The sequence below is a fragment of the Miniopterus natalensis genome, chromosome 14 (assembly GCF_054644295.1).
Source record: "Miniopterus natalensis isolate mMinNat1 chromosome 14, mMinNat1.hap1, whole genome shotgun sequence".
NCBI lineage: Eukaryota > Metazoa > Chordata > Mammalia > Chiroptera > Miniopteridae > Miniopterus > Miniopterus natalensis.
In genome coordinates, this window is record NC_142094.1 from 40,052,072 (window position 1) to 40,065,826 (window position 13,755).

Here is a 13,755-nt window from a genome sequence, read left to right on the forward strand (position 1 = left end):
TGTTTTTTTCTATATAAAGCTATTTTTAAATATCCGTCTCATAGAGTTACTACCCCAAATCTCGACACTTCTCCAGAAAACCTCCTTGATTCTGAACTTTCTCCTGTACTTAATTTCTTTCTCAGGTAAGTTTCAAGAACCACTCCTTTCCAAACTAATACCCAACATTTGAACACCACCACAAAAAGGGTAGCAACTAATTATTTCCCCTACTTAATTCCAAGTCTTCCCTAGCACTCTCTTTTCCTGCACTTTCCATTATCTTCTCAGATTCAGACAAGTATTAATAATTTCCATATTCAACTCTCTCTTTCCCTCCACTTTATCCATAAACCATAAAACATGTCTTTATATTCAACTATAAAGCTATACATTCTATGTGGAGGCCTCCCATAGAGCACATGGAGGAAGCTAGGTTCCTCAAAGCAAAATAATATCAATAGCTTAAATGTACTCTCTCCTACATGTTCCTCAGGCCTAACTGCTTAGTGGACAATGGAAATAATCACTTACTTGTTCACAATTTTAGGAAATAAAATGCAAGGGGGTTCCATAATAGCAAGATAGAACACATAATAGGTTTGGTGGAGATTATGGGACAGCAAAGGATTTTACAATGCCTGTACTGCCTATTTTAAATTCCAAATACCTCACTGTAAAATATTAGCATCTATAATTAAAAATATAAAGTGATAACTCATAAGTTACCTCCTTGTCTAGCATATAGACTTCCCCCAAAATAACCATTCACTGGAGATGTAGCAGCATAGACAAATATGGCTGTACTGAGCATTGATCCCCTCCTAGAAAGGCAAAAAGATGTGTAAAATAAAACCAACAATTTAAAGAACTTATCATATAGCCTATCACATTAACATCAGTTTTATTTCAAAGATAAATTTAATAGCAACACAAAAATATCCTGGGCCCTGGCCAGGTAGCTTGATTGGTGAGAGCATCATCCCCATACACCAAGGTTTCGGGTTATAACCCCGGTCAGGGCACATACAAGAATCAACCAATGAATGCATAAGTGGATGGAGCAACAGATCCATCCACTTATGCACTGTCTGTGTCTCTCTGTCTCTCTCCACCGCCCCTTACTCCCCGCCAAAATCAATAAATAATAATAAGTACATATCATCCTGGACTGCAAAGGACCTCAAAAGGTTGCCTAGTGAATGAATTCCAGTTAAAATTGCACTTAAATGTTCTAGGCTGATCCTCAGTTTTTAAAATCTGCAGTGAAATTTCATAATATATTCTGAAGAAACAGGGTGGGGCAAAAGCAGGTTTACAGTTGTTCGTATGGAAAATAATACAATAGTTAATACATAATAATACAAGAATAAACTGTGTTTCTCGTACTCACAACTGTAAACCTACTTTTGTCCGTCCTGTATATTACATTTCTTTGGCAAAAATATTAGAAGCTGGCACTAAAATTGTTTTGTAACCCTGTGAATCAATCACATCATATGGAAAGGATATTCAACTGTTAAGAAAAATAATTCGAATATTCCTCTTATAATTTAACTGCTTAAGATTCTTGCCTGCTGATAGAAATATAAGTAGTATAATCTATTAGCGCTATTACTTTAAATGGTATAACACCGAGACTTTTCCCATTTAGTTTCCTATACTGTTAAAAATTGTTTTCTAAAAATCCATTGGTCCACAAATCAACATTAATTCAGATCAACAATTTCTAACCTCCTCTTGCAATAATGTCATCTAGGATATTCGTGAGTAAAACTAGACACAATTTTTTAAATGCCTAATTGCAGAGAGAAGTATTAAAATGATAAATGACAGTATCATTTGCCATAATACAGAAATGTACTTAACCCACTAACAATAAAGACCATTTCTGAAACTCACTATAACTAGAAAGGCAAAATATGTTCTCTGTATAGAAAGTATCAGAAGTTCTAGCAATAGACAGAACGTAGAGCCTTGTCAATTTGAGCTAAATAATATTCTTTTAAAGAGAATTTACAAGAACATCACACTAATGTGTGCACTGGTAGGATATACAATTTTTATAAATTAACCACCTTCTGCGCATAATTATTACATTCCACTGTCCACCTAAGAATACAAAGACATCACATAGACTTAAAATATATAACACTCCTCTGACCAAACACCTTTGCTCAATTTCTTAAAGTGGATGTGTAATAGTTAAAGCATTGCACTATTTAATTTCTACCAATATATAGCTAAATATAAATGTGGTAGTAAATAAGAATGTGTCATTCCCATATTTAAAAGATTACAGGTCTCAAAGTCAGTTTTAAAAACCAAATTAGTTTTTTCAAGAACCCAATTAAACAATGCAAGTATTCACTTATTCCTCCCATACTATCATTAACAATTTCAACCTATTTTTTATATAGGACTAGCAATGCTGAAAACTGAAAGGCTGCTTTAGTCTGAGACCAGTCTAATACCAGCCAGAAGTCTTAATACTAGCAGAGAGGGTTCAAAAGGCTGCTTATGTGACTGAGAGTGCAAAATGACCATCAGGAAATTAAGCTTGCAGTCCCCAGGGACATTTCCACTAAATGGAAAAATGTATCAGAAACCATGTAAAGGTAGGATAAGAAGTTATCCAATTATTTTTCTAACCTCACGTGTCTTCTCCAACACTCATTTTATTATTATTTACAATGCTTTCTTCTGGTCTATAGAGAATCTCCCAGTTTTAGAGATACATGTGAAGAACTCATTCAGTAACTGTGAAAGCCTTGTGCTTCTTATGAAGATTGGCTTTCAACAAAAATGCCTATACACTTTGTCAAGTAAGTTCTGGACTATAAGTAACTGCTCATACCTCTAATGGGACATAACCTTTACAGCCAACCAATATGTTCAGTAAGGTCAGTAAGTTTTAGCACATAATAGAAAAATATACTTATACCTGAAGATCAGTGTTCATTAATTCGTCTGCAATAATGACATTTATGCTATTTAAATTCTAAGAATTGAAATAAGCAAATATTTAATTATGACTGACTTAAAAGGTTCCAATGATTAAAATGATTCAAGAACAACAAAAAAGTAATAAAGTACAAGCACTTACTCTGTATATAAATCTTCTATCATTGCAACAATAATAACAATGAAAGACACAGCAAATATCTGACATCCAGAACCAATGAGAGAGGAAAATATCAGTGGGTGACTTGATGGTCGAAATACATCTCCATGGACCTGCTTCCATCCATACTCGTCTCCTAGATCTCTATCCTACAGACAGAAGAGAAAGTCATTCAGAACTAAATTAAAATACAGAGAATAGATGAAAAATTATAATTACAATTGTAAGTTTCCTCTCTCTAAACTTATAGCTATCTAAAGGAGTTCAGAAGATCAAGAAATTTCAAACTTAAAATAATCACTGCCTTAATAACTTTTACTAAGGCCCAGGAAGGTGGTGCCTAGTTGTACTCAGAAAAATCTTAAAGAATGAAAAAAGAAAATGGTCTACAAGCAAAAACAAATGGTCAAACTGGGAGAAGAGCACACCAGCTCACTTAATATTACTTTTAGACACTACTCTTGCCATTTAATTTACATCACGACTATGGCTCACATATGACTAGGGGCCAGGTGGAGAAGATTATCAAAACCAGTACTAGATGCCCTACCAATACAGAAATGTCCCTTAGAGCCCAGAATCTAAGAAAACATATGGGGAAAATATTGGACAGTTAAATATTATTATTTTTAAATAAATGGTTTGTTTTTTTAAAGATTCAGTTTTTCCTTTTCAACCTGAGTAAGCAAGTATTTAAAACAGTGTTTTTAAAGAAATATCAGTCCCTCAAGATAATCTGATTTTGGGGGGAGATCCTAATCAGATATGTTTGAGAAGCACCTAATATTTCATCTACCCTCTGATACTTCACAATGCACATTAGCATACTAATATTTAAATCTGTTTGTTTCCCAATTTATTTAATGATGGAGCATAACTACAAAGAATAGCCATTAACATTCTATAGAATACAATCTTTCCTCACAACACTGGTCTATAATTTTGTAAAAGAATTTAGAAAACAAGCCCCTCTCCATTACACTAAACGTAAATTAATCCTTCTGTGACTCCCTGAATTTTATACAATATTTAATAGTATTAGAACCTCCTAGGTGCAATTTGAAATCAAAAGCTCTGAAAACTGAAAGTTTGTTTCGTAAGTTTGACAAATCCTTATTTTGTGGCAAAACTTAAGACTGAACTAACAACAGGTTATTTATACTGTTTATCCCACTTGGGTTGAACATTCATGTTTTGCTGAAAAAAATTATTAAGATTTGATTAGAGACGCCTCTGAGAGTTTATACCTTTCTAAAACCTGAAATTCTAAATTCTGAAACTCATCTGACCTCAAGATCATGGACCTGCATTCCAACATTCAAAGGATACTGAGCTGAATTGTTTTTATAAGTACAATACAAAAGGTTTGCTCACCATGTCATCCATTTCTTCTTCTTTACTGTACCGAGCATAATCTTTTCTTAAAGTTCTCATCAAAATCATTGAAACTAAGCCCACCAAGAAGATAACCATCATAAAGGAGTTGAAAATTGAAAACCAATGAATCTAAAAATAACAGAAAATAAAATATTACTTACATAAAATATCAGTCACAAAATTCACAGGTTCCATGATAACCATGGGACGTTAATGCAAAAAACAAAACAAAACAATCTTTTAAAACTTTTACATAAAAATACAAACTCCAGACACACTGGGTTTTATAGATGAGTATTCACTATACAAAGGAATTGACTTTCTTTACAGTAAGCTTCAGATGCACTAAAAACAAGGTATTGTTTATAGAGATTTTCACAATCAAATTTATTATGCAAATAAAGTACAAACTGACTACACAGCGTTAACTGTTCAGCATTACAGAGAAAAATCATGGAGCTTTAAAGTCAAACAGGCCTGGGTAGCCCAGGCCAATTTCTAGGTATGTGACCCCAATTTCCCTATAGATAAAGAAAATAATACCATCTCATGAACTGTATGGTAATAACATAAAAAGTACAGCACCATGTCTGGCACAGAGCAGTGAATAATAAATGTCAGTTCCCTTCCCTTTAACTGAGCAACAACCTGAAAATCTCCTTTGAACACCAAGACTAACACATCATGTTGGGGGCCATGGACACAGGCCACCCTCCTGAACCATCTGCTTCACTTCCAGTTCCACCTCTCCACTCTGTCATCCCCTCATTCCAAATCAGCTATCCATGGTGCAGAGAGCAGTGAGGTAGCCACAGTTTCATAATGTTCCCAAGGTCTTGACTTTGATTTCGCCCACACATTTGTCACAAAATTATGTCCAGATTCTGGTTTATATAATCACAAGGACTACTGTATCTCTGAGTGCATCCCAGGTCTGAGTGCATCTGGCTTCCACTAGGTCTGTGGCACTGTCGAATAATTCCTGTGTATTTCAATTTCCAAGAGTTCCTTAGGAACAGATCCAAATGGTCTCCTCTCCCCTCAAGGCCGCAATGTCATTATTTTTCTTTGTTTATGCTCCTGGCCTTTACTCCTCATGTCAATCTCCTAGAAGCTGTTTCTATTAAATCAATCCTCCCGCCAGACTCTAACCTCTTCCACGCCCTGAGATGTTTTTGCCCCTCTCATTTTGCACCCCTAAACTTACACCCTTCTCCAGCATCAACATCCAAAGGTCCCTACCTATAATAGTATCTACTCCCTGGGGCTGTTACATGGTTTAAGCAAGATAATGAATGTAAAGCATATAGCATAGTGCCTGACACATAATAAAACACTAAAAAAATTTTAAAGTTGTTATTACTATTATTATCTTTTGAAGTATTTGTTTGATCTCTTGTCCACTCACTCTTTCAATCTTCTTTTTACCTCCCTCCTTTCAATGCCAACACTTTTCAAATGAGAAAACCACAGGGTCTATTTCCCTGACTTACTCCTAAACACATCATCTTATGTTGCCCCCAAAAATTTCCCTCAAAAACCTGCAATGAACCTCTAAACTGATTCTGCAGTCAATTAGCTGCCCCCACTCTCCCTGCCATGTTTGATCTTTGCTGACACTATGCCATCCCTACTTCACTGACTGCTGCTTCTCCTCTTTCATCCTAGATGCCTGCTCCTCCCACCCCTTGTGAACTTTTCCAAAAGCTTCAGTCTTGGTACTCTGCAGAGACTTTCTTGGGCTCTCAAACTTTTAACTAGCATTCCAATGATCATGGTAACACCCTCTGCCACTTACCCCCACCCCACCCCAAATCTCTAGCTCTCTTTCTCCCATTCATGTTTCAGACTTTCACTAACAATGATCATTTCCACTTGAGTGTCTTTCTGGAATTTCAGACTGCCCTAAAGTAAACTAATAATCTTCTGCCTCACGTATAACAACTCGCTTCTGATTTCTAACTTCTGCTAATGGTTCTAACATTTGGCTTTGACAATTTGAAATTATCTCTGGTTCTTCCTTCTCCTTAATCCTTCCTTGGTAATAATTATTAGGCTTTTTTTTTCCCTTCAGAATGTGTCATATCTTTCCCTTTCTCCATTCCCATGCTATCACCTCACACCCTGATAACTCTAATGGCCTCCTAGTTGGCCTTATTTTATTTTTGGTCTCTCCCCCCTTCCTTTCAATCTGTTCTATAAAAAGTTACTCAGCGAATCTTTCTGAAACATCATGTTCAAGTACCACTACTCTAGAACTTAGTGACATTCCCTATTTTCTCACATATTAAATCTAAACTATTTCCCCTAATATTCTGTACCTTTGTAAGACGGCCACCTCACTTTACCTAGCCAACTTTTCTTTCCACTGTATCCTGTATTCCAATCAGGCCTAGTGTTCCACAGTGACCCACAAGTACAGCACACTCATTTCCACCTATGTAGCCTTCTTATAATTCCTTCTCACATGAGATCCACTTCCATCCACCTTTGCAAATTCTATCTACTGTGTAAAGCCCAACCCCAAACCCCTCCTCTTCCATATAACCTCTCACTGACATATTCCAGTTATTCATAGATATATTCCTGCTCTAAACTTCTACAAGCATATACTTAGAATTTCTGACATGAAGAATGTACTCTCTTGTACAATTTGGATAGCTTTTAACTTGGGTTAACATGCTGAGTTGTGCACTAGGGGGAAAGACAGTCCTGGCTGTTACCCACCCTGAGGATTCAGGCAAGTGACAAACTCTATGGCTCTCCCTGAAAAACAAAAGACAGCCAGTTGCCTCTGCCTCTTCAAGAGATCATTTCTTTCTTCATTCCACAATTTATTGAATATTTACTGATATTATAAGAAAAAATAATACATTATATTATGAAATATTTGCAAAAAAGGTTATATAAATCTAAGTTTATCACAAAAGTATCATTCAAAATTTATAAAAGCAGTCTATAATTATAGGCTTTTTCACGATTTGACTTTGTTCCCACCCTGGGAAAGTAATAATCCAAAAAAGGACAGGAAAGAAAAAATTATGTATGACTCACATCTGCTTTCAGTCAACTTATCAAATTTTTGAAGAGGAAAAACATTTTCTAAAGTTACTATTTAGTAACAAGAAAGATTTTCTTACTATAATGCTAAAATTTCTAACAAAACTATCTGCTATTTTCTATTCAAAGATTTGAACTTCAAAGCCAATTCCTATTATAATGTATTACTAATCAGCTGATATTTTATAATATCTATTTATTCAAAAATTATGAAATACTGTGTGATTTTTAAATTATTATACCAAGGAACATATTTCTTAAAAATAATAAAGAAATCAGATGTGACAAAGGGATTACTAGCCCTACAAATTGCTGACTCTAGCACCCCCTAGTGTTGCTAATCGTACAGCAGCAGCCCAGGTTTGTCATGAATTTTAGAGCACTGGAGATGAGTGGCTCACTACAGCACCAGTGCTGCCTCTTACTGAGCACCTGCTATGTATGAAACACTGAACTGGGTGCTTTATGCATTATGTACCAAATGGAATTTCACAGCAACTCTGCAAAGTATTATAATCCTTGCTTCACTACTAAGGAGACAGAAGCTAAAGAGCTGAGTAATTTGACCAAGGTTAGAGAAGTGGCAGAGACAGACTGTATTCAGCTCGAGCTCCTAAGCCTGTGCTTGTAGTCATTGTATTAGAAACAATCGCTGCACTTACACAACAGTCCCATCCTCTCCTGCCTACTTAAGGGAAATCTGTAGTAGTTCTCCCCGTTCTCCTGCACTGTCCATTTTGCACTCTCTACTGAACCCCATTCAACATATAAACATGTTTCTCTTACACCTTCAAAAAAAGAAAATCTCCTGATTCCACCTTTTTTATTAACTATTGCACCATTTCTTTGCTCCCTTTAGCAGCCAAACTTGCTCTGTCCAAATCCTCTCCTCCCATTCTGTTCAGATTTTGCCCCAAAACCACTTTGTCAAGTTCACCAATGAGCCTGGAGGAATCCAAGTCACGTTCAGAACCCATCTTAACTTGACCCATCAGCAACAATTCAGAACTGATCTCTCTACCCTTAATTATACACTTCCTTCTCTTGCCTTTCAGGAATATCATTCAATTTCTCCCGCCCCCGCTTTACTGGTATCTCCTCAGAGCCCTTCGCTGGTTTCTCTTTCCCCTGCGCCCCCAAACTTTTTCCTGCTCCCGGGGCTCAGTCCTTGGTCCTCTTCTAGTTCTACACGCCCTTCCCCAGTAACTGCATCCAGGCTCATAACTTTAAATACTAGCTGCGTGCCAATGGCTGCAAAGTTTGTATCTCTAGCCCAGACCTCTCTCCTGAACTCGACTGATATACCCAACTAGCTAGTCAGTATCTCTATTTGGATGTCCTAAACTGTACTCTGACCTTGCCCTCCAAACATCCTATCACCTTTATGATACTGAACTCATCAGTTAAATCTTTGAAATCCACAACCCTAGCACAGTGCCCTACATATGGCAGAAGCCCATTAATGTTTGTTAAAGTGACGGGAGCACATATTGAGTATCTTAAAATACACAATTTACCTACCCTGTGTTGAAAAAAGGATGGATCAAGATATTTGTCAAATCGATCTTCAAATTTTACATCTGACTTTTTCCACTTTACCTGAAAAAAAGTTTTTATTTGAAAACCAAGGCCAGTAAACAAATTAATAATCTGGTAGGGTGGGTGGAAGGGGAGAGATTAACCAAAGAATTTATATGCATATATGCACAACCCAAGGACACGGACAATAGTGTGGAGAGGGACTGGGGAGGGGGGTGGGACGGGGTGGAACAGGTCATTGGGGAGAAAAAGGGACATCTGTAATATTTTAAACAAAAATAAACAAACAAGCAAATAAAATAATAATCTGGTAACAAAGCTGAGCAAAATTTGAAAAGATTTACACATTTAGAATAAGAAATTAGAGAAATGGTGGAAAACTACTACCAATTTCAGAAGTTGAAAAATGTATGATAAACTAAGCAATTTTCCTCCCTGTGTAATAACAAAACTTAAAACTTTACTTAGAGGGATCATTTCAGTTTTGAAGAATTATTAACTATTGCTAACTTATATACTCTGACTTGAAAAATGTGGTAAGAACTTGATTAAACTGATTAAAATAAGAATCTGTACATCTTTATCTTTAGGTTGCAACTGTATTATTACAATTATCAAATTTCTTCATTAGTTCAGTTATGCAAATATGATTTGCACTAGGCACATACACACAAAGCTTGAAAAACTTTCAAAACTGGCTACTAGCAACTGACTCATTCCAGTTACCAGGAAAAAAACAGGCAAAGAGAGAAGCTACCGCTTGGCCAGGTGTGGCTCAGTAGTTAAGCGTCGACCTAGGATACAGGAGACTGTGGTTTGATTCCCAGTCAGGGCACATGCCCGGATTGCGGGCTTGATCCCCAGTTAGGGGCATGCAGGAGGCAGCCAATCAATGACACTCTCATCATTGATGTTTCTATCTCTCTCTCTCCCTTCCTCTCTCTGAAATCAATAGACATATTTAAAAAAAGAGAGAGAGAGAGAAGCTACCTACATTGGATTTCTCTTCTTGCCACTATTTTTAGTCATAATGGAATAGAATTAACTTGGCAGTCGCAAAGGACTCTGACAAGCTCTTACTCTCAGCAGTATCTTATTCCAACTGATAGAGCAAAATAGAGTAAACTAGACCCATCCAGTACTTTTCAAGAGAACAGCATCTCTATCTGCAACAGTAAAAAGGAAAGAGAACAAGGAACACTGCAACCTAAAAACATAACTATGAAAATACATGGCTAGGTTAACTAGCTGCCATTATAATGGTAAACTTTGCTGTAGCAAACGGTAGGTCCTGCAAATGCATAATTGGTGTCTAATACTACAGACCTGAAGCAAATCCTCTCCCTGCTTTTAAGAGGCTTACTTACACATATTGAGGAAATACAGTTTTAATAATAATGTCATCCCATTTCAAGCTATATTTTCATTCACTAAGGTGAAAAACACTTAATTTTTGAAATTAGGTCACAAATACTTCTCCCTGTATACAATTATTTTAATACTTACTGAATATGACATCTGGATTTTAGTATTGGGAACCAATTTCACCTTTCCTTCACTAGTTAGATTAACATCAACAATTCGATTTCCATTAAACCCTATTTCAAGCTTTTTGTAGGTCCAAAGATAGTAATCTTCTCCATTTTCATCTGCTTCACCAACAATACCTACAAAAGAAATAACACTTTATAGAAGGTAATTTCACTTAATATTTAAAATACGCCCAAACTAAAAGGTCATAAAATGTTTTTCTGAAAAAGCAGTATTACCATTATTCCTCATGGTTAGAACAAGGCAAAAGTGCAGGCTGGACTTCTACACTGTTAACTGCTTGGCAAATACAAACCATGATCACACCATGGTAAAAAAAAAAAAAAAAAAAAAAAAGTGATGAACAATTCAGTGTAACTACCACTAATCTGATCCTCAATTAGTGCTTTATCATTAGTATCACCTTCACTGTAATAATTATCACCTTATCTGTGTATACCCCCAATAATTCAAAATTTCAGGGAAGTAATATTTCACCATCTGGCAAGGTTACCCATTTATCAGTGGTCAAACTAAAACTAAATGTGGTAAAACTTAGGTCTCCAGAGGCCTGGTCCAGTACTTTCCCTAATAACCTAGGACGTACCCATTCTCAGTAAGTGGCACATATGTGCATATGAGCATCAAAACTTAAAGTGCCTCCTTCTTTATTCCTCAAGTTCTGGGCCTATCCCTGGGAAGTCATTAAAATCAAAGGAGATCTGAAACCATAAAAATCCTAGCAGAAAACAGGCAGTAAGCTTTTTTGACCTCAGTCTTAGCAATATTTTTTTGGATATGTCTCCTCAGAAAAGGTCAAAAAAAGCAAAAATAAACAAATGGGGCCACACCAAATTAAAAAGCTTTTGCACAGCAAAAGAAACCATCAACAAAACAAAAAGGGGAGAAGATATGTGCAAATGGTTTATCTAATAAGGGGTAATTATCCAAAGTATATAAAGAACTCATACAACCAGATATCAAAAAACAAAAAAATCCAATTAAAAAATGAGCAGAAGACCTGAACAAACATTTTTCCAAAGAAGACATACAGATGGCCAACACGCACATCAATATCACTAATCAACGGGGAAATGCAAATCAAAACCACAAGATACCACCTCACATCTGTCAGAAAAGCTATTATCAAAAAGGCAAAAAATAAGTGTTGGTGAGAAGGTAAAGAAAAAGGAACCCTCATACACTGTTGGAGGAAATGTAAACTGGTGCTGCCACTATGAAAAACAGCATGAAGGTTCCTCAAAAAATTAAAAATAGAACTACCACACAACCCAGCAATTCCACTTCTGGGTACTTATTCAAAGAAAACAAAAAAACCTAACTCAAAAAGACATGCACCCCTATGTTCACTGCAGCATTACTTACAATAGCCAACATATAAAAACACCCTAAGTGTCCACTGCTAGATGAATGGATAAAGAAGAGGTGGTACATATATACAATGGAATATTACTCAGCCACATAAAAGAATGGAATCTTGCTATTTCCAACACCATAAATGGACCTGGAGAATATTATGCTAAGTGAAATAAGTCAGACAGAGAAAGGCAAATACTGTACGATTTCACTTATATGTGAAATCTAAAAAACAAGACATGAACAAACAAAACAAAACAAGGACAGACTCATTGACACACAGAACAAACTGGTGGTTGCCAGAGGGGCAGGAGATGGGAATATGGGCAAAATAGGTGAAGGGACTTAAAGGGTACAAACTTCCACTTATAAAATAAGTCAGTCAAGGGAAAGAAGCAAACAGCATAGAGAATATAGTCAATAATACTGTAATAATAACTCTATTGGTGACAAAAGATAACTAGATTTATCATGGTGATCACTGCATAACATATATAAATATCCAATCACTATGTTGTACACCTGAAATGAATATAATATTGTAAGTCAATTATACTTCAGTAAAAAATGAAAGAAATGTTGAAGATAAGTGGTAATGAGGCAATAGTTTAAAATGATCACTTTGATCAAACTGGGATATTAGAAGGGGTAGACCCAAACAGTGTGAGGGCAATAGCGCAATAAGTGATAGGTGAGTATCTCTTATGCCCATATACTGTCAGCTATTTATCTAATGTTCCCTACCCAAGTCAGTAAACTTCAAAAGAGCCTTATGCTCTAAAAGTTAATCCTTAAGGCCTTCCCTCTATGAGCAACACATTTCATTAAAGTGTTACGGGGGAAAACAAAGATTATTTCTTATTAAGGATTATTTTTTATTAACTAAAGTTTTCTCTAATTGGTAAAATTCAAGAAATAGAGTTTTGTTTTGTTTGGGGTTGTAGAGAGATAATGAAACTCTTCTAATAATTAATTTCATCAAGGTTTATTTATCTATCTACTCTGAAAATTCTGGGGGTGGAGACACAATTATAGCAAGAAGCTATTCTCAAAGGGGCTTTTAAAAAAACTCTCAAACCTTTACCACAAGAAAAGCCAGGTTAAAAAAAAAAAATTCTGATAAGGATTCTCATGGTTGTGACTTCTGGGACACCCAAAAGAATCTCCCCTAAATATGACAGAACCTGGAATCCCAGGGCTAAAGAAGATTTAAGGCAGGAAAACATAGTTGCCATTTTGTAAGGAGGCCCACAGAAATGACTGAAAGAAACCTAAGGTTCCAGACAAGAAACCCATAAGCAATGGAAAACACTAGGAGAGGAGCCTGCTCTCTCACCAATAAAAGGAAACCCAGACTAATGGGTTCTCCTGAACTACAGGCTCAGAAATCATCAGAGAAATTTCAGCACATCTTCCTGCTACCCTCAGAGCTGATCACAGAAATGTCTGTGTTAATGTAATACTAATTACAGTCATTTATATGAAATGCTTACTATTTATATCTAATTAACATGCAACACAGTCATGATACATACAATTATATTTGAGATTAGCTTTCGTATAAATTTCATCTTAGTATCACACTAAACTCTGATCTTCTATGTTCAGTCTTTCAGTTTGTTTCTCATGAACATAGTAGTCTGCTAACAATTTTAAGAATCAGAGTATTAATTTTACATAAGAACAGGTGTCCAATTCCACCCCCCACCCAAAAAAGGCTAACAGAAAAACCACTGAGAGAAAAATGTGATCAAACATGCTGGCTATGA

The 13,755-nt window shown here is 36.0% G+C and overlaps 1 protein-coding gene across 1 annotated transcript in view; it reads right to left on the reverse strand.

Annotated features, from left to right (window-relative positions):
• Positions 1-13,755, reverse strand: part of TM9SF3 (transmembrane 9 superfamily member 3) — a 43,831-nt gene that overhangs the window by 15,104 nt on the left and 14,972 nt on the right. The window contains exons 4-8 of the mRNA XM_087824474.1: positions 10,586-10,746; positions 9,062-9,139; positions 4,478-4,609; positions 3,086-3,252; positions 709-803 (exon numbers count right to left, since the gene is read on the reverse strand). Coding sequence (XP_087680600.1) covers positions 709-803; positions 3,086-3,252; positions 4,478-4,609; positions 9,062-9,139; positions 10,586-10,746 — 633 coding nt within the window. The remainder of the gene's footprint in view (positions 1-708; positions 804-3,085; positions 3,253-4,477; positions 4,610-9,061; positions 9,140-10,585; positions 10,747-13,755) is intronic.